At 38.4% G+C, this 26444-nt stretch overlaps 1 protein-coding gene across 2 annotated transcripts in view; it reads right to left on the reverse strand.

The window, feature by feature from the left end:
- Positions 1 to 5848: 5848 nt before the first annotated feature.
- Positions 5849 to 26444, reverse strand: part of FAM160B1 (family with sequence similarity 160 member B1) — a 40553-nt gene continuing 19957 nt past the window's right edge. For both annotated transcript variants that reach the window (XM_003787145.3, XM_023511688.1), the window contains 12 exons: positions 24596 to 24883; positions 24170 to 24366; positions 22500 to 22614; positions 21913 to 21989; positions 21628 to 21820; positions 21276 to 21445; positions 20768 to 20908; positions 19837 to 19927; positions 14225 to 14368; positions 9707 to 9847; positions 9243 to 9346; positions 5849 to 9145 (listed from right to left, as the gene is read on the reverse strand). In XM_003787145.3, coding sequence (XP_003787193.1) covers positions 9040 to 9145; positions 9243 to 9346; positions 9707 to 9847; positions 14225 to 14368; positions 19837 to 19927; positions 20768 to 20908; positions 21276 to 21445; positions 21628 to 21820; positions 21913 to 21989; positions 22500 to 22614; positions 24170 to 24366; positions 24596 to 24883 — 1767 coding nt within the window. In that variant the 3' untranslated portion in view covers positions 5849 to 9039. The remainder of the gene's footprint in view (positions 9146 to 9242; positions 9347 to 9706; positions 9848 to 14224; positions 14369 to 19836; positions 19928 to 20767; positions 20909 to 21275; positions 21446 to 21627; positions 21821 to 21912; positions 21990 to 22499; positions 22615 to 24169; positions 24367 to 24595; positions 24884 to 26444) is intronic.

Below are 26444 nucleotides of genomic sequence, written 5' to 3' on the forward strand. Positions count from 1 at the left end.
AGAGGAGGCACTGCCATGTCACTGCTGCTGGCAAGGCTAGTTCTGGGAGGGCTTAAAGAATATGGAGACTTAGGCGGTGCCTGTGGCTCAAAGGAGTAAGGTGCCGGCCCCATATGCTAGAGGTGGTGGGTTCAAACCCCACCCTAGCCAAAAACTGCAAAAAAAAAAAAAAAAAGAATATGGAGTCTTGCCCAGGTGTGGTGTTCAGACCTGCAATCCCAGCACTTTGGGATCCCGAGGTGGGAGGAAGGATCACTCGAGGCCAGAGGTTTAAAACCAGCCTAAGCAACAGGCTATTTAAAAATTAGCCAGGCATGGTGGCCCACACCTGTAGTCTCAGCTACTTGGGAGGCTGAGACAGGAACTTAAGGTTGCAATGAGCTGTGATCAAACTTCCTTTGAGGTTTGACCCTGGCTCATGCAACAAAGCAAGACCCTGTCTCAGAAACCAAAACAAACAAAGGAGACTTAAACCAACTACTGCAAACCCATTGCTGAGATGGTGTGGAGAAGAACAAGCAACCTCAAAGGAAGTTTGTCCTCCCTCCTCCCATTCCCTCTTCTCGTTGACAAAACCTGGTAGAAAGCCAGTTAGTAAAGGGGGAATCTAGCCTGTAGACTCTTAGCCCAGCAATACAAAGCAGAATATAGAAGAGTGGATTTGGAACTGAACAACAGTCACTTAATAAGCCACATAAAACCTGCCTTACGCCCTCTACTTTAAAAAGCAAACCTCTCAAAGCTAGGGACTTATTGGAATCCTCTTCTCTCACCAACCCAGAAAGGATTTATAAATATTTGTTGAACATCCTGGATGATGCTACTATATTTTCAACAATACTATCCATTTTGGACCTCAGACGTCTACCTTTATGGAAGCAGTACTCAGTTATGGTGTATTATGTATCTAGCTGGAACGTTTTCCCACTGTAAGCAGGGTCATCCAGGAAAGTCCCATCAGGAGAGTTGAGCCTGTCTTTGTGTAAGTGGAGTAGCCACTTACTGTCAGTAGTTTGATGAAAAGAGGTACTGAGGGCAGCTTAACTGCTCCCGTAAAATATATGTATTTTTAAAATATCATAGTTAAAAGGCAGGGATCAGCTTCCATGGTGATATGGGGCTTTCTGAGCAGTTTGCAGATAAAGAATATAATGCAGGGTCTGAGAAACTTGCAAGGTCTTTCTAAAAATAACACAGGAATCAGTAGAAAAACTCAGCCTTTGCACCTGTCCAACATCTTTCTTAACCAAATAAGACTGACAGTGAGGATTTCTGTTCCAAGAGGCTAATGGTATTAGTTGAGTGATTGATTACACACATTGCAGGAGGACAGGTCAAAACAGAATGGTCTCTTACCAGACAGTACAGCAACAGCAGTCTGTACATTGATGACAAAGAACTTTTAACCATAGCCTTAAAATGGTGTTGATACTGAAATGCTCAGCCCTGAATTATCTATGTCAAATTAATTATACTTCCCTCGTCTTTTCCTTTCCATTGAAATAAAAATGATAATGAGCAACACTACTTTCCAAGATGTATATCAGCAATTTCTGAGTAATTTCTTTGAAACACTCCAAACTCAATGAATATCAATTATATTATATGCTATGCATGAAAAGACTCGAACCATCAAGAACTGTGTGAAATTATTTTTATTTCAATGTCAAATTCCAAAGAAAAACAGCCAGAAATTGCTATGCACGTTTGCATTTATAGCTTTTATTATTTTTAGGATGTGGTTCTGAACCCAAATTTCAATGAGTCACATGCGCTCTTGCCAATCTTCAGGGAAAGGCTTACTTGAAGCTGCAAAACCTTGGATCATTTTATGGAAAATGGTAAGTCTCTATAAAATGGAACCTATTTATTGCCAAGGTACATTGACTATTGGGGTGGGTATTTTACCCTAAAAGTAGATATTTTCTTCTCAACTGCCATTTCTATTGCGACACCATACCACCACTACAACTCAAGAAAAAGAAAGATGGTCTAATTTTCCAATCATTTCTAAAAAAGAAGGGAAATGAAGATCACAGGACAAATAATTGAAGCAGCCAACAAACATTACAGAACCGTAAAATGCTCTGTGACTCGCTACATTGTTGATAAGAGCAACAGGATAAAGAGATTTAAACAGAAAAGCAGGCTTTAAACATGGAAGACGAATGTTTGAGGAATGGCTAATTTGTTTCCCTCTAGAAATCTTCAGTACATGGTTCTCTTGGGAAGTCTAATCAATTCAAACCCTACATGCTATTCTACTTGTGAGTGGAGGAAGGAATACATTTCTCATGTTATTATATAAATGAATCTCATTTGGGGGGATTTGAAATATAGCTTTATCCAGGCTATAGTGAATTTGTGTGTCATCTCATCTTTCTGAATTATAGTAAAATTGATTTTATGATTCCTTACTCATAAATTACAGGCCTGCGGCACTAACAGCCTTAGAGATGCTTTTGCTAAGTCTCTCTTCATCTCACAAGCCGGCTGTGTCACATGTTCTTTTTTTTCTGAGCCACATCTAGCTCTTCAAGCTTGCAATTCTGGTTGTGGTTCTCAACCTTGAAAAAGGGTAGTCTGTTGTAGCCAGAATGTGTTCTTGGCTCATTTTGATCCTCTAAACTGAATACCATTCCTGAAGCCTTCAGCACATCATTGGAATTAAACATGGTAAGGAATCAATGGTGTGATCGCTATGAAATTGAACGGATACCACAACACGGATGATACCATCATGAACTGACAGCCACACAAAGCAGAGGGCGTCCTCCTTCTCCCTCACTGTCACCTTCTGGTGTAAGATCAAAGTGACCCACAGTGATATGCAGGTTTCTGGAGGTCTGTTATTGAGTTCTCCTTCTATGTAAGGATGCGGTTAATCAAGAGAATTATTGCCTTAATGCCTCAATATCTGATTAGTCTAGAGGGAAGAATAGGTCATAATATAAAATTATAAAGCACACTGAATTTTCTTTGACTCCTTAACATGTGAGACATCAGGCGATTCCTTGAGCATCATACCCAGAAGACCCGGTATGAAGTAAAACAAGTCAAATCTCTTCACCTGGCTCTCTGACAAGCGCCCGAACTGAGGCTTAAATTTTAGGAACACATAGGAGTCACAGGCAGAGAATTCAATGAAGGTTTACATATTCCCCCTCTCCTCACATACCCAGCATATAGCCTCTGAATTCATCTCTACTGTTTCCATCAGCCTGGGCTGGTCTGTCTCTTACTTGAAGATGTAGCCACTTTGCATCCTAATCCGGGTAAGAATAAGGATATGGGAATATGGCCAAGGGAGCACTGGGTTAAAAGTAGCGGGAAAGGTTTGGTTCTATAAATAGCCAAATCTTACCTCTTATCTTTGAGTCACTTTTTAAAGTCCAATACAATCTTTTGGTTTTAGTATTTCAATTGACTACTTGCTTTCTCCTTATTTATGTAGTTCTACAAAAAGATCACAAATCAGAACAATTACTTACTATTCATCAACTCAGAAAATATGAGCCCCCAAACTCTACTGTTTGGGCTAATGCTTCATATGCTGGTATAAAGTTTCTACCAACCCCAGAAGGGAGTGAAAGGCAACAGTTAGGTGTGGCAAATACAGGAGGGTAGAACAGGTTGCACTTCTTAATGAGTTGACTTTTTTATAGTTATAACTTCTGAGAATATCTGACTTATCTCAGAAGAATATATACCAAAGTAAGAATATATTTAAAAATGTATAATATGCTCAACAGTAAGACTATAATCAAGACTTGAGTTTCAGATTTTCCCTTTTGGATGATTTTGCTACATCACTTACTCCTCTGGTGTTCACACCCCTTGGGGAGCTTCTCGAACAGTGTTCACCAACATGCACTGTAATTTATTTGTGTGAACACACTGAACTGTCACTGAGACTGTCTGCAGGGCTGAAATTGTTACTGCTTGTTTTTCTAGCACTGTAACACCTAGTTCACAGAAAATCCTCAATAAATATATGTTCCTTAGTAGCTGGGTGTGGGTCCCAGCTACTTGAGAGAGTAAAGCAGGAGGATCACTTGAGTTTTGGAGTTCAAGTGCAGCCCGAACAACATAAAAAGATATCTCTTCTAAAAAAAAATTTCCAAAAAGAAAAAAAAAGAACTCAATTAAAAAAAATGTTGGGCTGGTGTGGTAGCTCATGCCAGTAACCTTAACACTTTGGGAGGCTGAGGCAGGTGGATTGCTCGAGCCCAGGAATTCAAGAGTAGCCTGAGCAACACAGCAAGACTCTGGCTCTATAAAAAAAAATAGAAAAATTAGCTGGGTGGTAGTACGCACCTAGAATCCAAGCTACGCAGGAGGCTGAGGCCAGAGGACTGCTTGAGCCCGAGAGTTTGAAATTGCAGGCATCTATGACGCCACTGCACTCTAGCCTGGGTGACAGAGTGAGACCCTGTCTCCAAAGGAAAAAAAAAGTGAAGAAACAATTCTTGTTTTTGGATAAACTGCATCTTAATTTTGATACTTTTAGAATAACATAATGATGCAAAAAAATTTCTAATGCACACAATGGTCAAATCATAAGAGTGGTATGAATGAAACAGCCTTACATGGACCTCCCTGAAGTGGAAAATGGGGTCCGTATCAAAGTTAAAACCCACCTTCTACAAGGTAACCCACAGGTCACAACTCTCCATATTAGCTTAAGACCATCTAAAACACAGGCCATTTCTTTTGCATCCTGTCATTAAACACATTGGCATGCAATATTTTGCTTATTTTGTTTTCTTGGGAAAGAGGTCTAGCTTGAGAGTTACTCCAACAACACTTTATGTTAATTCTTTAGATTCCCTTGGATTACTAGTTTTCCAGATAAAACCCTGCCACATTCTTAATAGCAGCCTGATGCAGGTTTTGGATGGGGGTCCGATTATGTGTTTCTAAAATGCAGTTTTCTTTTGGAGTCATTCAGGGTAAGAAGGGTAATTTCGACTCTCCAATGCCTAAACCTTGCTTCTCCATCCATTCAACCGACTTCCCTTTTTATTTATTTCTAAAGCTGTTTTGAGTAACAATGGCTGAAAAGAATCTCTGAGTAGTTGGGATTAATAGCTACATTTTTCTTTCTGGTTGAGCTGTGTATTACATGGTTCCTTTAAGTTTCCAATTATGGAACTTTGGCAAATACTCAAGTGAGTGGAGTAAGTTTAAAGTCTAATTGTTTTACATGTCAGCTAAAAAGCAACATTTTTATATGTGTTGGGAAAATATTAAATAACACTTAGCACGAATTGTTTTTCTAAGACATACATAAACATACCTTCCTTTACGACAGTGATTATTATTATTATTATTTTTGAGACAGAACCTCAAGCTGTTGCCCTGGGTAGAGTGCTATGGCATCACAGCTCACAGCAACTTCCAACTCCCGGGCTTAAGTAATTCTCTTGCCTCAGCTTCCCAAGTAGCTGGGACTACAGGTGCCCACCTCAACGCCAGGCTATTTTTTGGTTGTAGTTGTCATTGTTGTTCAGCAGGCCTGGGCTAGATTTGAACCCACCAGCTCTGGTATATGTGGCTGGCGCCTTAGCCACTTGAGCTACAGGTGCCGAGCCTAGGGCAGTGATTGTTAAGGAGAAAGGTGGAGGAGATATGTGAGATTTATCCAGGGGGACTTTTAAGCTATATTACCCCCCCCCAAATATTGATACATTTCTTCCTGTTTTCTCCCTAGAATCCCTAGAACCATTGATTGATGTGTACCATATCCCTTTGTGTGCTGGGGGTAGAAAAACCTAAGAATCATTGTTTGAAACTTAAGATTGGATAAATGGCTCCCATCAGAATTCTACAAAAGTATAAGAAGGCGTTTTTTAAAATTACATCATTTATTTTTCAGATGATCCCTCTTAGTCCTGCATGCATTGTTAGCACAGAAAGTGGAACTCCATCACAACCTCCTTTGAAGAGCAAGTAGGTCCACAACCATCATTTGAAGGGTTTCTCCACGGATGGTCCAAGAATTCCAGATGTTGATAACACTGAAAGTAACCTACACAACGTTCCATAGAAAAATTTACCAAATATCCTCTGTTTAATGTAAACAAGGCAGGAGGCAGAACAAAGTATTACAGTGACACTATTTTACAGGGCCCAGAAATATGATTATCATGTTTTAACACATCGTGTCACAAATGACATGCATATTTCAATTTATTGTACAACCCAAAACATAATTACCGTAGAATTTGTGGTTTTAGCACTTTGCTGTAACTTTTTCTCTTGGTATCTACGGACTTCATAATTAAATGGTAATTGTACATTAATGCAATAATTTATGGAAACACGTTACCATGAATTTATGAAGTAATTCCATAATTTGTGCCCCATAAAATTAAGTGTAACAATCTTTTACACTAGCAACAGTGTAAGCGAGCTAAGAATTTTGGTCCTTATATATACATATATACACATACATTTACACAAACAATAATGTATAATTAAACCAAAAAGCTATGAACCCACTCACAGCTTCCATATTGCACAGATACATTATGAGAATGTTACATCGTTATAATGTGAGTACTTCAGTGACAACTGGCTAAGACAAATCCGAGTTCAATCAAGTAAAGAATGTGGCTCATAACTAAGAATACAGGCTACACCCTTAGAAAGTTGTTAAAAATGTGCATACCTATCCATACAAACGTGAGGCAAGGCTAAAATTTAGTTTGGAACTCGCTACAGCAATCAAATGTCACGGTGGTGCTTTCCACCCAACAGAGTGCATTCTAGTCACTGTTTTTGCAAGTACTAAGTAATCGAAAGATTCAGCTTTCAGGAGACAGTAAGAAAAAGTCTAGTGAAGCGATACGGCTTCTCAGTGGCAAATCCAACCCACTGTGAGAACGTGCGCTGGCTCTAGGTCTGAACTAAATATGTGTCTTTAAAAGGAAAGAAGAAAAGGAACCCTAGAAGAGAAACAAACTTTAAGTGTCAGCTGATTATAAATCAAAGCCATCACAATAACTTAGACAATTATCTTCTCAGAAGCAGCATACACACAAATATAAGAGTTAAAGCTTTTCAGAGCTTGGTTTCACGGATTAGCTATAAGGGCCCATAGTGAAATCAGGATAAAAGATTATTTGGTTTGAGAGGTGACATCACTGCTATTACACCGACTGAGCACTATGGGAACATTAAGAAATATCTAATATCTCTTAATGCCTATTCCAAAGACATACAGCAAAGTAGACTGTAACAACTTCTAAAAAACGGATATGCTGCAGTGTTCCTTGCAGGAGGTGGTCAAAACATACAGCCAACTCAATGATGCTTTCTCGTCATTCAACATCATTTAAAGAAAATCATGCATGAAGTAACTATATCCCACTTTCATTTCTTTCACTGTTTCACTTGATAAATTTCTTAGAATGAGCGAACAAAGATTTGCATTAGAGGTTGAGTCTTTTTCTTGTTTGAACAGTGGTAAGCATTTTAGAGCTGAGACTTCATACTCCTATAACATTTAATATTTTGTTCTTAATAAATATCAAAAACTAACTATAAATCAGAAAAGCTAATACAACAAAACGAGCAGACGTGTAAAACATGCTTCAGTGCACGTGGCACGTCACGTCCGTCTGCAAACGTGCTACATAAAATCACTTCCTATAAGGGGAAGGCACAGCTCCGGTCAAGCTGTAACATTGGATAGTCTGCTCCCCCAAATACTCGTTCATTATCAATAAATGGAAAGGTAAGAGGAAAGTGCTGCTGCTTAAAATTTCAACGAAACATCAGAGACAAACACTAGGAGAAAAGCAACTTTTGCATGATAAGCATCACTCAAAGGAAGAACAGAAAGGCGGACAAGCCAACGTCACTTTATCAGTCAAGTCCAAGTGTGCTGTGCCCAGTGCAGCTCTGCTGAGTTATCCCTTCTTACAAATACACCCACCCGCTCAGGTACATACCTACCCAGTTTCCCAAACCCTCTGACGTGTAAACAGGACATTTAAAAGACTGTTTCCTTTAATCTTTTTAGAATTACTTAAAACCAAAGACTGAACAAAATGAAAAAAAAAAAACAAAAAAACAATGTAAACATTCAAGAGGCCACTGGCATTTTGATTGCTGCCTAGGAGTTATCAGTCAGCTCCCATTCTAGACACTACCATGCATTTCAGTAAGAAAATAAAATTATAAAGCAATTTTCAGAGAGGAAGACAAAAAAAAAGAGTTCTCAACTCACATGTTAATTGCTTAAAAAAATACAATTTTAGCCAAAACTACCAATGATGAGCATAAATTCAATGTTTTTGCAAAAATGACACAGTTTAAACTGGGACCCATACATAAAAATTAATCACTAACATGGCTATGTGCACCAAAGAGTAAAAGAACATTTCTTTAAAAATATATATATTATATTAATGAAGAATTTCTTTATCATATTAAATTGTTATTCTTAGAAAAGCTGAAGAAAGTTAATGGTGCTGTATATATTTTTATCTCCTATAATTAACTGAATTCATTTAATGGTTCCTGAATTCTATTTTTTTTTCCCTCACTAACAGTTTTTTAAATATTTTGTTTGATAAGAATTCCAGCCTTAAAAAGTTATAAAATTAGTGATTTTTTTGCTACTTATTAATCCAAAAGAATAGAAGCATTTGAGTCCCAGAGAATGTCAAAATGCCTTGCTACCTAAAAGGATATTAAAATAACAGAAATATCATCAAAGTCACAACATGAGAAATTTTGCAGCTTTTCACGTAGTCATTAGAAATGCTTATTTCCTGAAGTTCCTTTGATTGTATCCTGGATTCAACAATGTGCCATTTTATATAAAGAACCTTTATGATAAAGCCAATGAAAACAACATCATACAACATTTTACCAATGCACGCAGTAAGTTCTTCACGGTTCTATCCAGTTTACGGAAACATTTCATTTAAAAAGGCTTTTTATCCTTTTGCGGCTGGGTGGAACTGAGTCCTCTGTGATGAAATGTGCACACTAGTTCTGTTGCCCTCCTTCCTGGAGAGACGATATTTATGGTGTGGAGGAAGCGTGATATTTCACAAATGCAATTGCTGCCAGCTCCTTACAGAACTCTTCTAGCACAATCACACCCTCCAGCAGAGTGATGTGGTCAATTCTGGAAAGGCGAAAGCAGACAACAAATCAAGACATCAGCGGATCGGTAAGTTTGGTAAATATTTTGGATGAAAAAAATATGTAAAGCTCTAACTCACATAGGGCCCTCAGGCTCCAAACCAAGCAGTCGCTTTCTGACTAAGAGAAGCTTGGGGGTGAAGTCCTGAATACGCTGGATTCGCACCATGAGGTCTCCAACAACCTGCATCACAGAGACAAGACTCAGGGCCCAAAATCAGCTGCACAGAGATTCACAGGACTACAAACCCAAGCTCACTCCCTATTACTGAAGGATATAAGCTTCCAGTACTCACACAACCAGATTTGACCAAGAACTCAGACCTATCCTTTAAAATATAAAACTCATATGTATTATTTCAACGAACAATTTTTTCTGTTTCTTCCTCATTCTGTAAAGTAGTTCAAAATGTATAATAATTACTTCTAAACAGTAGATATGAAGCATTTTTCGTTACATGACCCTGATTGAATGTGATACTGTTATGACATGAACCGGACAAGTTGATCAATCCTAGTGAACACAACAGGAGCACTGACTTACCCTGACAATTACAGAGAAGAGAGATCTGCAGCCAGAAGCGAGGTTCACGTAAGGATCCAAAAGGTACTCGTGGATGTGGGGGTGGGGGAAGAGAGAAAGTCTGGATAACACCGAGGTGACTTGTAAGTTCACATCGTATGGCTGTGGTGAGGTAGAACACGGGAAGACATCTAGTATTATTTACAACGGACAGCATATACCTGTGCACTTAATCTACCGTTTCAATTTCTCTTTTCCAAGGGAGGAAACTCCACCATCTTACTCCTCCCTCTGCATGTTCGTGTGCAGTGAAAATGTCTACAACTAAATCAGTTCTCAGCACCTTAGTCAAAGTCCTAAACTTTAAGCAAAAAGATTTTAAAAGCATGCATATAAACATACGGAAAAGACAAATATTTGACACAGTTGGGAATGCCTGTTTTATGCTGGTTGATTTATTTCTTAATGTAGTTGAAGAGGTCATAGGAATCACCAGTGTGTTACGTCTGACGTTAGCTACAGATGTCAGGGGACACACTGAGCAGATGACCAGAGAACCACAGCAGGGGACACACAACATCCTCTTAAATCCGGTAATGTAATTTTAGAAAAGATACTCCTCACTGAGATTATTCAACTACTGCCAATCACCCCATGCTCACACCAGCTTGTCAAGAGAGTGAAAGTACTTGGGGACAGAAATGACCACACTCTGCCTCAAAGTGAATGAGAAGAGTCACAATGGTGATTCCAGAAAGGCATCACCTCATTTCCTGGGTGAGTATTAACTCTCCCCAAACAACTGCACCTCTGTGTACAGGGTCTTCGTACGTTGTCTGTGTGGAACATCGCAATTTTACTTGACTTCTAATTGTTTACTTCTGCTTAGTCTCCACAGAAAGCAGCCTGGAGGTCTTTACAGACTGTGTCAACATCAAGGCAAAAGTACAAGATGCTTAGGACTTTCAATGGAAACCGCTCACTTCTTCCAGTTTCCTCCTGAGCAGCCAAAGGAAACTGGCCCGTGGAAAGCAACTGGCTGCTGGGAGGGGCTGCTGAGAAGCTGGTGACTGGATGAGTGAGACAAAGATGCTGTCGCACGCAGAAGGGAAGATGAGTCAGGCCCACACTTAACATTGCCCATCGATCTGGCTTGGCGCCCATAGCACAGTGTTACAGCACCGGCCACACGCACCAAGGCTGTCAGGCTTGGACCCAGCCTGGGCCAGCTGAACAGCAATGACAAATGCAACAAAAAAATAGCCGGGCATTGTGGGGGGTGCCGGTAGTTCCAGCTACTTGGGAGGCTGAGGCAAGGGAATCACTTCAGCCCAAGAGTTTGAGGTTGCTGTGAGCTGTGATGGCACAGCACTCTACTGAGGGTGACATAGTAAGGGGAAAAAAAAATTACCCATGGATTGATCTGAATGTTTCATTCTCACCACCAGCAGCTTTTAAATCCTTGATCATAATGAATACCAATTACGAAGTAACTGGCACTCAGAGGGGAAAGCTTGGGCATGTGCCAGAAGATGTAACAGATACTATGATGAACATATGTTTTGTTACAAAAATAAAAACTCTCAAATCTTATGCACGAAGTCTTCTCACTCACCATCAGTTTCATAAACATGGATTTTTTTTGAAAGAAAAACTACTCCTGAGTCATTCTTTTTCATAATCTAGCTTAAAGCAAGATAAATAAAAGGAAATACATATTCCTAATAAAAGATAGTTTAAAGTATATTCTCCTACTTGATAACATTTGAGGGTTTCTGGTATTGTTTTTCTGGTATGTACATTCTGGTATGTACGTCATAATTGTACATATTTTGAGGTACATGTGTCTAAGTTACTTGCCCAAGTTCTAACTCTTTACTCCCAAAGGCAGGACAAAACCTGGCCTCCTTGCATTTTTTGTGATGCTCTTTAGACTCTGCTATGGACTTTACCATTTTATTGTTTTTCTGAAATCACCACAGCTACAATCAATACGAAATGTTTCTGCTATAAAGCATTTTTTGAAAATTAACAATAAGACTACACAATAGTGCCATGTCTACTTAGTATCACAACTTCTTAATTATACATGAAAAAAATCAGCTACTTTATTAACTTTATTTATTCTATTAACCATCCATATTAAATGTTTAATCTCAGACCAGCTACCTTATTATGTTTTAGGGATACAAACTAAGAAAATACAAATAAGAACTACTCTCAGCAAAAACATTTAGAAAAGAAAATGAAACCAGACCTAAACTACTTAGCATTCCAGGACTCATGTGCTATCTCTGAGATCATACTATATGATGTTCTTACCAAAAAGGCTCAGAAAAATCAAGGTTTTATGTTTTGGTTTTTAAAAAACTTATTTTTAATTAAAATCATAACAGTATACATTTACGGGGTACAATGTGATGATCTGATATACAATGCTTAAATCAAACTGATTAACATAACCATCACCTCACTTATCTTTTGTGGTAAGATATTTAAATTTTACTCTTAGTTATTTTGAAATATACCCTTGTATTGTGCACCTTAGGTGAGATCCCACCAAATGCCCTCCCCCTCCGCTCCCCTCTGCCTCCTCCCCCTTGCTAGACTACATTTGTGTTTTATCATTCTTATGAGTGTGTGTTTATATATTGCTTTCACAATAGTATTGAGTACATTGGATAGTTTTTTTTTCTCCATTCTTGAGATACATCACTAAGAAGAATGTGTTCCAATGTTTATCCATCCAGATAAATACAAAAGATGTGAAGTCTCCATCTTTTTTTATGGCTGAATAGTAATTTTAGAGATAGGATTTTACTATGCTGTCAAGGCGGGGGTGTAGTGGGTATTCACAGGTGTGATCATCACACACCACAACCTCAAACTCTTAGGTTCAAGCAATCCTCCTGCCTCAGCCCCCTGACCTTCTGGGACAACAGACCTGTGCCACCATGCCCAGCTCAAGGGTTTTTAAAGACAAAGGGTTTCAGCCTGGGCTCCAGAGGTTATTAGCTCATGTCTCATAACTAAAACTAAGGACTCCTGATTTATAAAAAATGCTAGAACTCTGTCTTTCCAGTGATACAGGTTTACCCAAACAATGAGGAGACAGTGTATGAATCAGCCCTGGGCTATGAAATGCTGCAGGTGAAATAAAAAAAAATTTAAACATTTTGAGATATTCTGTTTTCAATATATCCTTTTGCGTCAGCACTCTACAAACTAGACAAAAAATGCTCCAGTACGATGAAAATGTAGAGTAGACTTTCAATTCAGAAATTACTTTTTAAAATTTAGACATTTTTTAGTTAGTGCTTTTGTTCAAAAATCTCTAAAGATAATGATCTTGATACTGATTGTTAATGTCTCTTGTTAGCCTAATCAGATTCAAAGTAATAAGCAAACTAGTGCAAAAACATGTTGAACTGATGAATCCAGCTACCCGCGAGGTGTACACAGCCATGGTGTGCAGACCACAATGCCTACTAACAGCCCGATTTACATACTTTGCTTGTCAGGTTTAAGACAAACAACTGAACACCAGAAATACAGCAGATGCTATGAAGAAATTAAAAGAAAAAAAGAACTTGGTCTCTTGATTACTGTCAGAAACAGTACTGCCTAAAAGTCCAAACTAGAGAAATACTTCTAAGGTGATAATTGCTTTATCTGACTTTCTGGTTATTGAAGACAGTCTACTCAGGGAGTAAATTTCTTTTATAACTCCTTATGCTCACATAAATATTTAACTAAAATGCTAAAAATGAACAAGTACTTTAATAATACATGTTCAAATTAATTCCAAATTCATTAACTCAATTTCTATGTTCAGGAAAGTATTGTGCCAGTTATTTTATTTCCCAATGGGAAAACAAAGCTCTCTCATCCCTTTACTATCAATGAGAGATGGAGGGAAGATTCCAAACTCCCAAACTCATTTCTCCAGGCAGCTGAGCTACGCACAGCAACATGCCAGTTGTTGATGATTTTTAATCTACCTTTGAGGAAGGAAAACCTTTGGTATTTCACCTTTCTCTTCTGAAAATAAGTATCATTCACAAGTTCTCTGAAGAAGCAGGTTCATCTAATACTGTTCTATTACAGTCTTCAAGATTCTTAGAGTCTTCAAGATTCAATTTGAAATGACATTTAAGGGCTTCTGAATTTGAGTTTACCAAGTTTTATTCTCTCTGTAGCTGTACTAACCATACTAACTAAAAGGCCTTCTGAATTAACCATAAAAGAAAAGCACTCTAGTTACCTCTGAAATGTGTTAAGGAAAAGACAATGGCCTATAATGAGAAGTAAAATAAAATATATAATTTTGTAATAGCTGTCAGGCCAAATAAATGTTTTTAACAATATAGAATGCATCAGAAAACCACCAGTTGTTGGCAATCAAGCGTTATGAAAAAGTCATCCAGTAGAAAAACTAAGAAAATAAAAGGACTTAATAGAAGATTTAAACAAAGGCTTGAGATGATCCCACGCATGGTAACAAAACAATATGAAAATCGGTATTTTAAAATGTATTACCTGATCGAGAATTCTTCCCATTCTGTCAAACAAAACTTTCAAAAAATGACCTTCAAAGAAAGCGGCTTCTAAATTGCACTTTTCCAATGCTTTTGGAGACCCAGGCCACTCCCATCTTAAGCAGATAGCACAGTAGTCCCGGAACTGGGGGGGGGGGGGGAGGGAAACATTTGCATCACTAAGCAACAAAAACAAAATTTCAATGAAAATTAAAAGTGATTTCCTTGAATAAGCATAAAAAACCCTTCCAATGCAGAATGTATGCTGTATGTGAGGTGCCTGGAGGCAAAGATCAAGATCACTAGTAACTAATATAGGTTGATATTAAAAAGGCATATTTTAACTTTACTAAAATATCCCTTCTAACAACCGTGCTTCATCTTTAAGGACTTAAATTTAGTTTTTTTCATCACAGATGTAGAGTACATTTAAAAAGCAAAGTAAGACTTAACGAAGTTTTAAGTTTGTTTTAAAATTTTACATGTAATAGATGAACTAGTTATCTGAGAAGGCAAGCTTGATGTTCCTAGAGTAGATTGACGGTGGGCACGCTGTTAGGATAGACTAGAAGAGTGCTACTTAGAAGGGGTCCAAGGGCCGGTGCTGGTCCTCATGCTGGGCCTCAAACTGTTCTCTACCACCCACAATGAGAGAGAGCAAGCATTCTGTTAAAATCTGACTGAACAGTTTTATGTCTGCTGAATCTGACAAGGAGATGAGTGGGGCTGTATTTTGTGCCTTTCTTCTCATTTTTCTATAGCTGTAATTCATTTTTATTGAATTTTACAGAACTGTTGGTCTGTGACAGATTAGAAATAATAAAAAGTGGTCCCTCACTATAGATAGTTATCACTGGAACAATGCAGACTTTATAAGCACAAGATTATCTCATATAATAAAAATGAATTTTAAACTCTTCTCTGATATGTAATTTATTTGAATTTAAACAAAAGAAAGTTAAAGCATTGTTTTCTTCCATATTTTTTTCCCTTTCTTATTCTTCTTTTTCAATAAAGCAAAAGTACTTTGTCCTCTCTAGTTTTACAAATTACCCTAAATTTAAAAAGAACATACTCTTACTGTAAAGTACTAAAAATTGAAGTCCAATTTTTAAAAGAAAAAACATATTTAAAACGATTAAATATATTGCAAGTTTTAACCCATTTGGCTTTCAATAGACAATTTTCTGTACAAAGCCACATCCCCATTTTTAATAAATCATTTTTACACTATAATCTCTTAAGTTCTGACCTAGAAAGTAGTAATTTTAATTTTTTAATCCTGTTTTCTAATATTTCTGGAACAATCGTAGTAACTCCATCTGTAGTCGCAAAATGGAAGTAAAAGAAACTTTACAAAAAGAATAAATGCAGTTTAAAAACCTAATTGGTACCACTGAAAGGTTTATTTTCACTTGTATTGACTTTACTTGATTGTTGTCATGAATGTTACTTCCTATGTATTCCATTATCCCAGCTATTTGTGTATTAACCTGCACTTGAATTCAGGCTTAAAGTATAATATATAATAAATAAACTATATACATATGCAGACTAACTATATATAACATACTTCAATCTAAGGGGTTTACATGAAAATTAAATAATTTTTCAATTTGAGAAATTTAAGAAAATTAAGAATTTTCAAATTTTGAAATATTTTCTCCTAGTTAGTCATCAAATACTAAATAGTTACCGATACTGTAAAATTTACAGAGCCCTGACTATAAATTACCATTGTGGGAGTCAATGGTAATTTAAATATGAATCCTGCTCGTAAGAGACTGACTACCTTATAACTCCAATATAAGAAAAAACACAAAGGGCCACAAAAGATGTAGAAATAATGCCATGGGCAAAAAGAAGAGCCATTGCCTTTCCTGATGGGGAAGAGGAGAAGGGCTCCTGTCCTTACTGGTGGACAAGGCGGGCAGAAGAAGAGGGAAAAGAGAATAAGCCAGGAAGTGGCATTCGGTCAGGCCCTTAGAAATGGGGTAGAAACACGGGTATCAGGTGATGGGCGAGAAATGAAAGCGAGGACAATCTCTTGAGAATAGCATCGGTAAAAGCATGGAGATGTGTATTCTGAATAGAGAGTGAAAGTTGCAGTAAGGAATAAAGAGGGAAAAGCAGGCTGGGAAACTGATCCAAAAGGATACTGAATGCTCAGATTAGATGTCTAAGTAATTTGATTTTATGAGTTAATACAGGAGTGGGACTTAGAGCTAAAATTCACTGAGATTAATGTGTTAATGGATTCTAAACAGAAGGAACAAGCTGAAGAGACAAGTGATGAGGCTACTGTAATCCCAGGCTAGCGGTAATAACAACAAACGAGGATGCTCCAAGTAGAAATGGGTAAGGGGACAGACAGGAGAGATATGAGGCAGCAAAAGTGATGCGGCATGGCCGGCTAAGAGGAACGGAAGATGAGTGAATCCGAGACAACTCTGAAACACGCACCCTGGGGGACCAGGAGGATGGATGTGCCACTGGCCACAGCAGGAAACAAAGGAACAGACAGATACAGCTGTGGAGGAACCAACGCTAAGTTCTACTCTGGACAGAGGAAGCAGAGGTCCTAGAAGAAGATGTGCGTAGCTGGGACTAGACCTCTGAAGAGACTTTAGATGTAACAAACAGAAGGTTAGATATGGAATTAAACCAGGAGAATGCCAAAAAAATGAAGATAGAAAAAAGGGTCAATGACAGATGGGGGGGCACAACATGTCACAGTGGACAGAATGAAAAGGACACCTTGGATTTAAAAGCAGCAGCAGCAGTAGAAAGAAATGATACACAGTAGCCTTAAAAAAGTAGTTTGAAACAGGAAGGGGTTAAACAAGTTCAGCAAAGTTGCAAGATGAGAGATCAGCATACAAAAATCAGTTATTTCTACGCTAGCAATGAACAACCAGAAAATGAAATTCAGCCCAGCACAGTGCGAGCCACCTATAATCCCACACTTTAGGAGGGTGAGGTGGGAGGACTGCTTGAGGCCATGAGCTCAAGACCAGCCTCGGCAATGGAGCAAGATCCTGTCTCTACAAAAAGGAAAAATTAGCCAGGCAGAGGGGTACATTCCTATAGTCTGAGCTACTTGGGAGCCCGAGGCAGGAGGATCACTTGAGCCCAGGAGCTTAAGACTTGCAGTGACCTAGGAAATCACTGTACTCCAGACTGGGTAACAGAGTGAGATTCTGTCTTTTAAAAGAAAAAGAAAAAGAAATTCACAAAACAGTATCACAATCGGATCAGAAAGGATAAAATACTTAGGAATAAATTTAACCAAGGAAGTACAAGACTTGTACACTAAAACCTATGAGACGACACTGCTGAATCATATTAAAGTACATGTAACAACATCTTGTGTTTGTGAACTGGAAGATTTAACCCTGTTAAGATGGCCGTACTCCCAACTAATGTACAGGTTCAATGCAATTCCTATAAACATTCCTACTGCCCTTTTTTTCTCTTGCAGAAATGAACAAAGTAATCCTAAAATTCATATGGAATTGCAAGGGACTCCAAACAGCTAAAACAAACTCGTGGAAGAGGGACAAATTTGAGGGACCTAAACATCTTAATTTCAAAACTTACTGCAAAGTTACAGCATCCAAGACACTGTGGTGTGAGGATAAGGACAAGCATATATGTCAGTGGAACAGAATTGAGAGTCCTGAAATAAACCTTACATTTATGGTCAACAAGAGGGAAATAGCCTTTCAACAAAGATGCAGAGACAACTGGATATCTACATGTAAAAAAAAGAAGCTGGACCCACCTCACACCATATACAATAATTAACTCAAAACGGGTCAAAGACTTAAAGCTAAAACTATAAAACTTGTAGAAAGACACTTCAGTGAAAAGTCCCTATGCTCTTTGATTAAGCAATGATTTCTTAGATATGGTGCAAAAAGCACAAAGGAAAAGTAGGTAAATTGCACTTTAGCTGAAGTAAAAACTTGTGTGTCAAAAAACACTATCATGTCCAGGCACAGTGGCTCACGCCTGTAATCCTAGCCCTCTGGGAGGCTGAGACGGATGGATCACTGGAGTTTATGAGTTCAAGACCAGCCTCAGCCAGAGAGAGAACCTATCTCTAAAAATAGCTGGGCACTGTGGCAGGTGCCTATAGTCCCAGCTACTCCGGAGGCTGAAGTAAGAGCCCAAGAACGTGAGGCAGCTGTGAGCTATGACGCTACAGCACTCTACTGAGATGCCAAAACGAGACTGTCTCAAAAAAACAGAAGAGAAAGAAAAAAAAAAAAACACTACCACAAAGGCAAAGGACAACTTCCAGAACTGGAGAAAATATTTGCAAATCATAAAGCTCTAAGAATCTAGTAAGCGGAATATATAAGGAACACTGACAACTCAATGATAAAAAAACAGCCTGATTAAAAAATGGTAAAGGATTTGCATAGATATTCTCCAAAGCAGATATACAAGTATCTTCTAACAGCATGAAAAGGCACTCAACGTTGCGGCCACTAGGAAATGTAACTCAGAACCACAGTGAGATTTCACTGCACACCGACTACGATGACTATAATTTTAAAAACGGATAATCCCACTTATTGGTGAGGGCATGGAGAAACTGGAATCTGCGGGTGCTGCCACAGTGAACAAGAGTTCGTCAGTTCCTCAAAAAAGTTAAATACAAAATTACCAGGAAGCACAGATTCAAGAATCTATCCTCATGTGGGTCAGAGTCCTCAAACTTGGCCCCAATAAACTCTCTACTTATGTTAAAAAAAAAAAAAAAATTCCTTCTCAAAGGGATCTCTGAAAAAAAAAGAATTACCATGTGACCTAGCCATTTTACTACTAAGCATATGCCCAAGAAAATTATGTTCACACAAGAAATTTTAAAGGAATATTTACAGAAGAATTATTCATCATAGCCAAAAAGTAGAAACAATCCAAATGTCCACATCATGGAACGTTATTCAGCCACCAATGCCCACCATAACGTGAATGGATCTGGAAAACGTTATGCTGAATAAAAGCAGCCAGCCACAAAAAGCCACACAGACGCTCACATGGCGGGATCAGATTATGGGAAATGTCCAGAAGAGGCAGAGCCACGGAGACAAAAAGCAGACTAGTGGCTGTCAGAGGCTGGGGTTGAGGGGGAGAAGGAGGCAATAAGGGGTGATGCTGAACTTGTACAAGGTTTCTCTGGGGGTGATAAAAATATTCTGGCATTAGAGAGTGAGGAAGAATGCTGGAAAGGGAGCGGATAACAGCCTGTGGGTGGGAAGCAAGGGTGGGTGGACAGAATTATTAAGATACCGCATTTGGAATCAAGAGGAGAAATGGATCCAGGCAAGGGATAATTCAAAGTTAAAAAAAAAAAAAATAGAGCACAAAGAAATCTTGATAGAGACACAGTCAGTGAAATGCAAAGTAAGGTCACCCAGCACAAAGCAAAAGTAGTGGGAGCAGAGATCAGGTGTCACTTTGAATGACAATGGAGTCATTTCTTTGGAGCAATGGCAGTAGGCAATGTGATAAGGACTCTGTGTGTGTGTGTGTGTGTGTGTGTGTGTGTGTGTGTGTTTGTATTTTCAGATTTCATTTCCAAAATTTAGTTACTGGACTAACCTGCCTGTGAGCATCTCGGAGGTAGGTGTCATATCCAGTGCCCTCAACATGGTAAGATGATTTGGCTTCATCCGGTACCAGACAGAGAAAACTTAAACGAAAAAGGCCATAAGCAATAACATGAATACTCTCACAATTCAAGGAAATCTGTACATGTATTAACTATCTACTGGTATTCAAAATTTAGCTAAATATTAATACAAATGGAAACTTGAAAAACAGAATTATGTTAAATCCATATCTTGAGTTAGTCTTATAATTCACTGATTAAGTACTTTCATTATTTTAAAGGTTTTCTTAAAAAGTTACTGATTCCGCTTAAAACAGGAGGAAGCCAGAGAACGGTTTTTCTTTTTCTCTCTTTAGATTGTCTGCCAAGCTCAGGAATCAGCTTTTCAGTAACTGAACTTGGGATTTTTATGCTCCCTAATTTTGTATCTGGAGCCAGATGTCATTTTCTCTAAAGTCACCTGGCAGAACCAGGCAGATCAATGACACTATCGCAAGGGAAGAAAACTGCCACAGAGAAAGGAACTTTTACAAAAATGTAAAGCCACAAACTGAAAGGAAGAGCCCTTTGCTTAGCACACGTTTAATAAATACATTTTGCCAAAATGGCAGTTCTCACTGTTGTTACAATTGGCAGTTACTTAAAATTAAGTCCATTTATATTAAAAACATAGGGATACCTCGAGGGTTTATTTAACCATAGTCATTTGTTTTTTATTTTCGTATTAAGTAGAGCTTTTTTATTGGTACCAACTGTTGCCCCCAGGCTGTCACTTGCTACCCAAGGAAGACAAAAAAGCTGACATCATCTTTAAAGAGGATTCAGTTCGTAACATAGTTCTGCAACAATCTAAGAGCAGGGCTATTCCATGTTATAAAAACCAGTAAAAGAGATGGATGTCAAATTGAGAGAGCAACTCACCTATTGACAATTTTATGGACTTCAGTTTTCCCGTCATTTTTGGGGTGGTCTGGAGTAGCAGGAGGAGAACGAAGCCACTCTTGGTTCGACAAAGTGTTATCTGGTGAAATGTCAGTAAATAATGGATCTTCTTCCAGATCTCTAAGTTTAATTTAATGATGTATAAGAAAACAATATTTCATTATGACATTTTCTAAACCCAAAGATTCTCTGCTATGTTCTTAGAGAATAGTACACAGTTTGCTCATATAAACAATGAAGGAATACTGTATTTATATGTTGTCGACAAATTGAATAAACTCCAAAATACACTAATTTTGAGGTTTAATGAATACATGGTATCATTTGTAACTTAAAAGGATAGTACGATTAGGGCATCTAATTTTACTTTTTAAAATTTTTTAATTGTTAGAGGTGTTTTTTTCCTCCTAAGAATAAGGGAGAGAAATGAGAGAAGAAAGCCCAACTACATGGGGCACTGAATTCACAGAGTTGGATAAAAACTTACACTGCTCCGGCTATCAATCCATTTTCCACCACATCTTTATCTTCTGGGCACAAAGGTTTATATTCTGTGTAATTTCTTTCTTCAAGGTTTCTTAGGACCAAGTTGTAAAGAATGTGCTCATTGGGTTTTTGTAAAAGATGTTCAAACATTCTTAATGTCATTATGCTTATCTGAAACCAGAAGAGAGGGAAAAGCTAACTGAAAAATACCTTTGAGTTACTGTTCTTGCCAGCTTGTAAGTCATGCTCTTGATTTTTAAAGTCACATAAAACAGAGGCCGTAATCAAAACACCCCTTTAAAATCAGTATTTCAAAGACTCTAAGTCCAATTCTAAATCATTACATTGCTTACCTCATCAGATATGTGATCACAATGTTCAATTAACCTATGTCTTAAAGGATGTCTGCTAATGTCTGCCAGAGTTTCTGGTTCTCTCTGTTCCCCAAGGATAAAATACACCATTTCTTGAAGCAAAACATCAGAGGTTACTTGCCGGACAATGCGATGGAGCAGCGCGGTTGATGTCAGAATCCCCATCTCAGAGCTGAGTGCATCAAAAATAGGTGGTTAGTGGGCAGAAACGGCGTGAACACAGTGTTCTGTGTGTGTGTGTTTTAAAAAAAACAGGTTACTCACGTTTGCATTAACTGAGGTTCCATAACTCCAATAAAAAATCTTTCATGAACAGCTTTGGCAAGAATAACAGCAGCAGTCTAGAATATAGGATAAGCATGGTTATCCTTTTGTTAATGTAAAAGAGATTCATCTGCAACAAATCAGTTTGTGCTCTCGATCTGAATCCGTGCGGAAGGACAAAACTTGCTTTTGATCGTCTTGTCCATGGCATACAAACCCAGATTAGACGTTAGCTATTGGGGCATTCATATTTTTTCTAAATTTCCAAAACTAAGAGGAATGGGATAAAAATATTACTCAAATGACCTTATAGTATTAAGTTCTCCCCAAAGGTCAAGACTACAGGGAATCCCATACTACCTTGTGAAGTACTGTCCCATTAACACTTAAGGAAAAATAAAAGGACAGAACTTTCTAGAACTGTAATTCTCACACACACACACACACACACGTACTTTATTTTACCAACTGTGCTATCTATCCTAAGATAGTTAAGATATATTTGGGGATATAAACTAGGGATTTCCAATGTCCTTAGTAAACATTTACATTTTAAAATGACCAATAAACAACGAAAAAATTCAAACCTTTTGGGCTTCCTTAATAAGTTGATCACAATAATCAAACCAGGAAAGAAATGAAATTAAGGCTCGTTTTCCTGGAAATGCTGAAGCATCTTCTTTGTGACTGTATGAGTCCAAGCTGTGGGAACAAGGAAGAAATGCTAAGTCCAGAGTTATCCAAGAGCATGAACCCTATTCAGTACAAACAGAAAAATACAGGCGCGGGAATGAACTCGCACGGCGTGACTCAGTCAACTGGAATTGCCAGCGGACAACCAGGGAGGTATTTAAAAACAAGCCAAAGACAAGAGAAAACCTTGTAAATAAGAATTGTAAATAATTTTCATTCACGCAGTGGGAGGAGAGAGACTAAAGCAGAGGCAGCTGCTGGGGTGCAAGAAAGAAAGGTAAAGGAGGATGTGCAAAGGGAAAGAGTGACTGGGCCGCTTCTCCTCCTGCCTTAAAATGCAATACAGGTGGGGTGTCAGCAAGTGGGTCTGCCCTACAGATGCTGACAGAAGACAAGGCAGGAAAAACAAGGAAAAAACAATGATGAGTTAAGGATACGAAGAAAAAAATAACAAGCTACGGTGTCAAACTATTAGACTGCTTACAGGTGGAGGGATAATGGGTGGTTTTTATATACACTGCTTTATGCTTTTTAATAACTTACAAATGTGCTGCAATAATCCTGTTTCCCTGGAAGAATCAAGTGGGGGAGCTCTGCAAGGAGGGCAGAAGGGGTGAAAGACTGAGGCAGGGGAGAGTCTACACGAGCAGGTTCCTAAGACCTCCTGGACTGCTCCACAGGCTGTGGAAGTTATTTATTAAAAAGGAGATTCCTTCTTTTAGAGTCATAGCTCACAGCAACCTCAAACTCTTGGGCTTAAGCAATCCTCTTGCCTCAGCCTCCCAAGTAGCTGGGACTACAAGCACCCACCACAACACCTGGTTATTTTTTGTTGTAATTGTCATTGTTGTTTAGCTGGCCCGGGCCAGGTTAGAACCTGCCAGCCTCGGTGTATGTGGCTGGGGCCATAACCACTCAGGCACAGAGGTGCAGAGCCTAGAGTTTCTCCACTACAGGTGCAGAGCCTAGAGTTTCTTGCCTTTAATAAAAATAATTATGTAAAGTTATTGGTCTCAATGTACGCCCTTAAAAATTGATCAGTGTAAGGCCTGGTGTGGTGGCTCACTCCTGTAATCCTAGCACTCTGGGAGGCCAAAGCAGGTGGATTGCTTGAGCTCAGGATTGCTTGAGATCAGCCTGAGTAAGACCAAGAATCCCATCTCTAAAAATAGCTGGGCACTATGGCAGCAGCCTATAGTTCCAGCTACTCGGGAGGCTGAGGCAAGAGGATCGTTTGAGCCCAAGAGTTTCAGGTTGCTGTGGGCCATGACACTCTATCCAGGGTGACAAAGAGAGACTCTGTCTCAAAAAAAAAAAAAAATCAGTGTAATGAACAAAAATATATGTAGTTTAACTATGTAATAGCTGGATTGTTCTCCTACCAATTCGCTACCACTGATTGATAAATTTAACACAAACCTTAAGAAAACATTCACATTTAACAATCACAGATCACGTTCATTTTTCAAAGCTTCAGATTTCTATCATTGCAAAACAGAAATGCATTTTAAAATGTAGGTGTAAGAAGTCACCTTTACAGGAAAATATGGACACTGGTGCTTACCCCCAGTTAATTGCTTCCACTGTTTCGATATCTAATGGATCCACTGACTGAGGTAGGGCCTTGTAGAGGGAGGCAAGTCTGTCTGTCAGCAGTTCACACAGGCAAGTGCTCTGAGTAAGGCACTTGGCAGCCGCGGGCTCCGGCAGACTCACTAACAACATCAAGCCCTCGCAAGCTTTCACAGCTATTCGGCCATCCTATGACGGGAAAAAAAATACCCCTTCAGTTCTTGAGTTATATTTGCATCAAGTTGTTTGGAAAAATTCAACATAAAAGGATTTAATGTTTTATGCTAAAAGAAGAATGGATTTCTTTTTTCTATTTTAAAGGCATATCATTGAGATCATGTTAGAGGGAAAAAAGTGAAGATGATTCAGAGAAAAGTGAGTTGTATAATTAAAAAAAAAAGTAAAGACGACAACTCACAGGACTTCTAGTAAGATTTAACAAAGAATTCACTAAATTATAATCCTGGTTTGGACGAACAACTGAGGCCTCTGGCAGTGCGGTGACAGTGAGGCTGTCCAGGCTGGTGGAGAGGTCGTCCATGTGGGGAGACTCATCTTCCAGTGCCATCGGCTCTGCTCCAGTAGCACCACCACACAGTGGCTGATGACACTGTCCTGTATCTGCTGACAAGGAATCTTGACCTTTTAATTCGTCTTCGGAAATGACATTTGGGACTCCTTTGGAAGCCAACGACTTCAACTTATTCTGAAAAGGAATACACGTTATATAAGAATCATATTAAGAAGCCTGCAAGCCAGAACTCGTATTTTAATGGATTTTTCTACAACTAACATTCCACATGCCTAACCAAAGTAGCAATGAATGTTACATCCAATAAAAACACCCAGACTTTTAATAAACTGCTTTAGGGTAATTCTCCCATTGCACAGGAGTTTATGATACTCTTTGTACTAACTACACAAAATGTTTTACAGTGGACAACAGCAATGAATAAGGTTAGCGGTAACTATTTGATTACTAGTAACAACAACTAATAATAGTGGGAAAAAAGTTTTAGGAGATTTTGACTGCAGTTAACATTTTTCTTATTGGGCTACTATAAATACATAGCCTCGATGTTGGTTTTTCTAAGATCACGGGGAAAAAATATAAACTTATAAATAAAAATATTTTCAAGTTCAAAATTTACCAGCATTTGACTTAAGATTTCCATAAAAGCCCCTAAATTCTCTTAAATGTAAGAAATTTTTCTACGTTTTTTCCTTATACTTCTACTCTATAAGAACACAAGAAAGTAGTCCAAGGACATTTTTATTACTGTATTTAGGATAAGAGGTAGGATTTTTCAACCTGCCTTTGCAAAGAAAAAAATATATAAAAGATTTTTCAACCTGCCTTTGCAAAGAAAAAAATATATAAAAGATTTGCCTGAAATGCTGGCACCCTCCGCCAACATACACACTCAAACACAAAGAGAATCTTAACCAAAACAAATTAGTTTGAAGGCAAAAATGTCTTCCTTTCCACTTGAAATAAAAGCAAAAATCAAATTATATACACAAGTGAAAACTTAACCTAAACCAGCTTCTCCACAGGGCCTGACCCAGCATTGCTCATCACAGAAGCACAGTAAAGGCTCAATGAATTCAAGGTTTCAACTTAAAAAGTTATTTTGTAGTAATTGTAAATCACTTTAATTGGCTCAGCACAGGTAGCACAGTGGTTACAGCACCAGCCACATGCACTGAGGCTAGTGGGTTTGAAGCTGGCCAGGGCCAGCTAAACAACACTGACAACTACAACAACAACAAAAACAGCTGGGGATTGTGGTGAGCACCTATAGTCCCAGCTACTTGGGAGGCTAAGGCAAGAGAATCACTTAAGCTCAAGAGTCTGAGGTTCCTGCGAGCTGTGATGCCAGGGCACTCTACTCTACTGAGGGCAACATAGTGAGACTCTATCTCAAAAAAACAAACAAACAAAAAACCTTAATGTTGTTAAAAATACAGTTTTGAACAATATTCTTGAGAGACTGAGCTCACAGCACACATATTAAAAGAAAACAACTCCATGAATACTCCAAACGATTTGCTAATTTCCAACAAAATCAATTTGCGTAACATAGTCATTATGAAAGTAAGACATTTTATTCCATTTAAAATACTGGTAATATCATTGGGAGAAGTGTCTAAAGAACAAGGAAAGGAAGAAGCATCTTAGCACAGCACTCTCTCCTTAAACCAGTGTTTCACAAAGTTTTCTCAAGATTATTGGTATCCTGGTGGTCTGTGGGCTTGATAAAAAT

The sequence above is a fragment of the Otolemur garnettii genome, unplaced genomic scaffold, assembly GCF_000181295.1.
Source record: "Otolemur garnettii isolate 467f Iridium unplaced genomic scaffold, OtoGar3 scaffold00021, whole genome shotgun sequence".
Taxonomy (NCBI): Eukaryota; Metazoa; Chordata; class Mammalia; order Primates; family Galagidae; genus Otolemur; species Otolemur garnettii.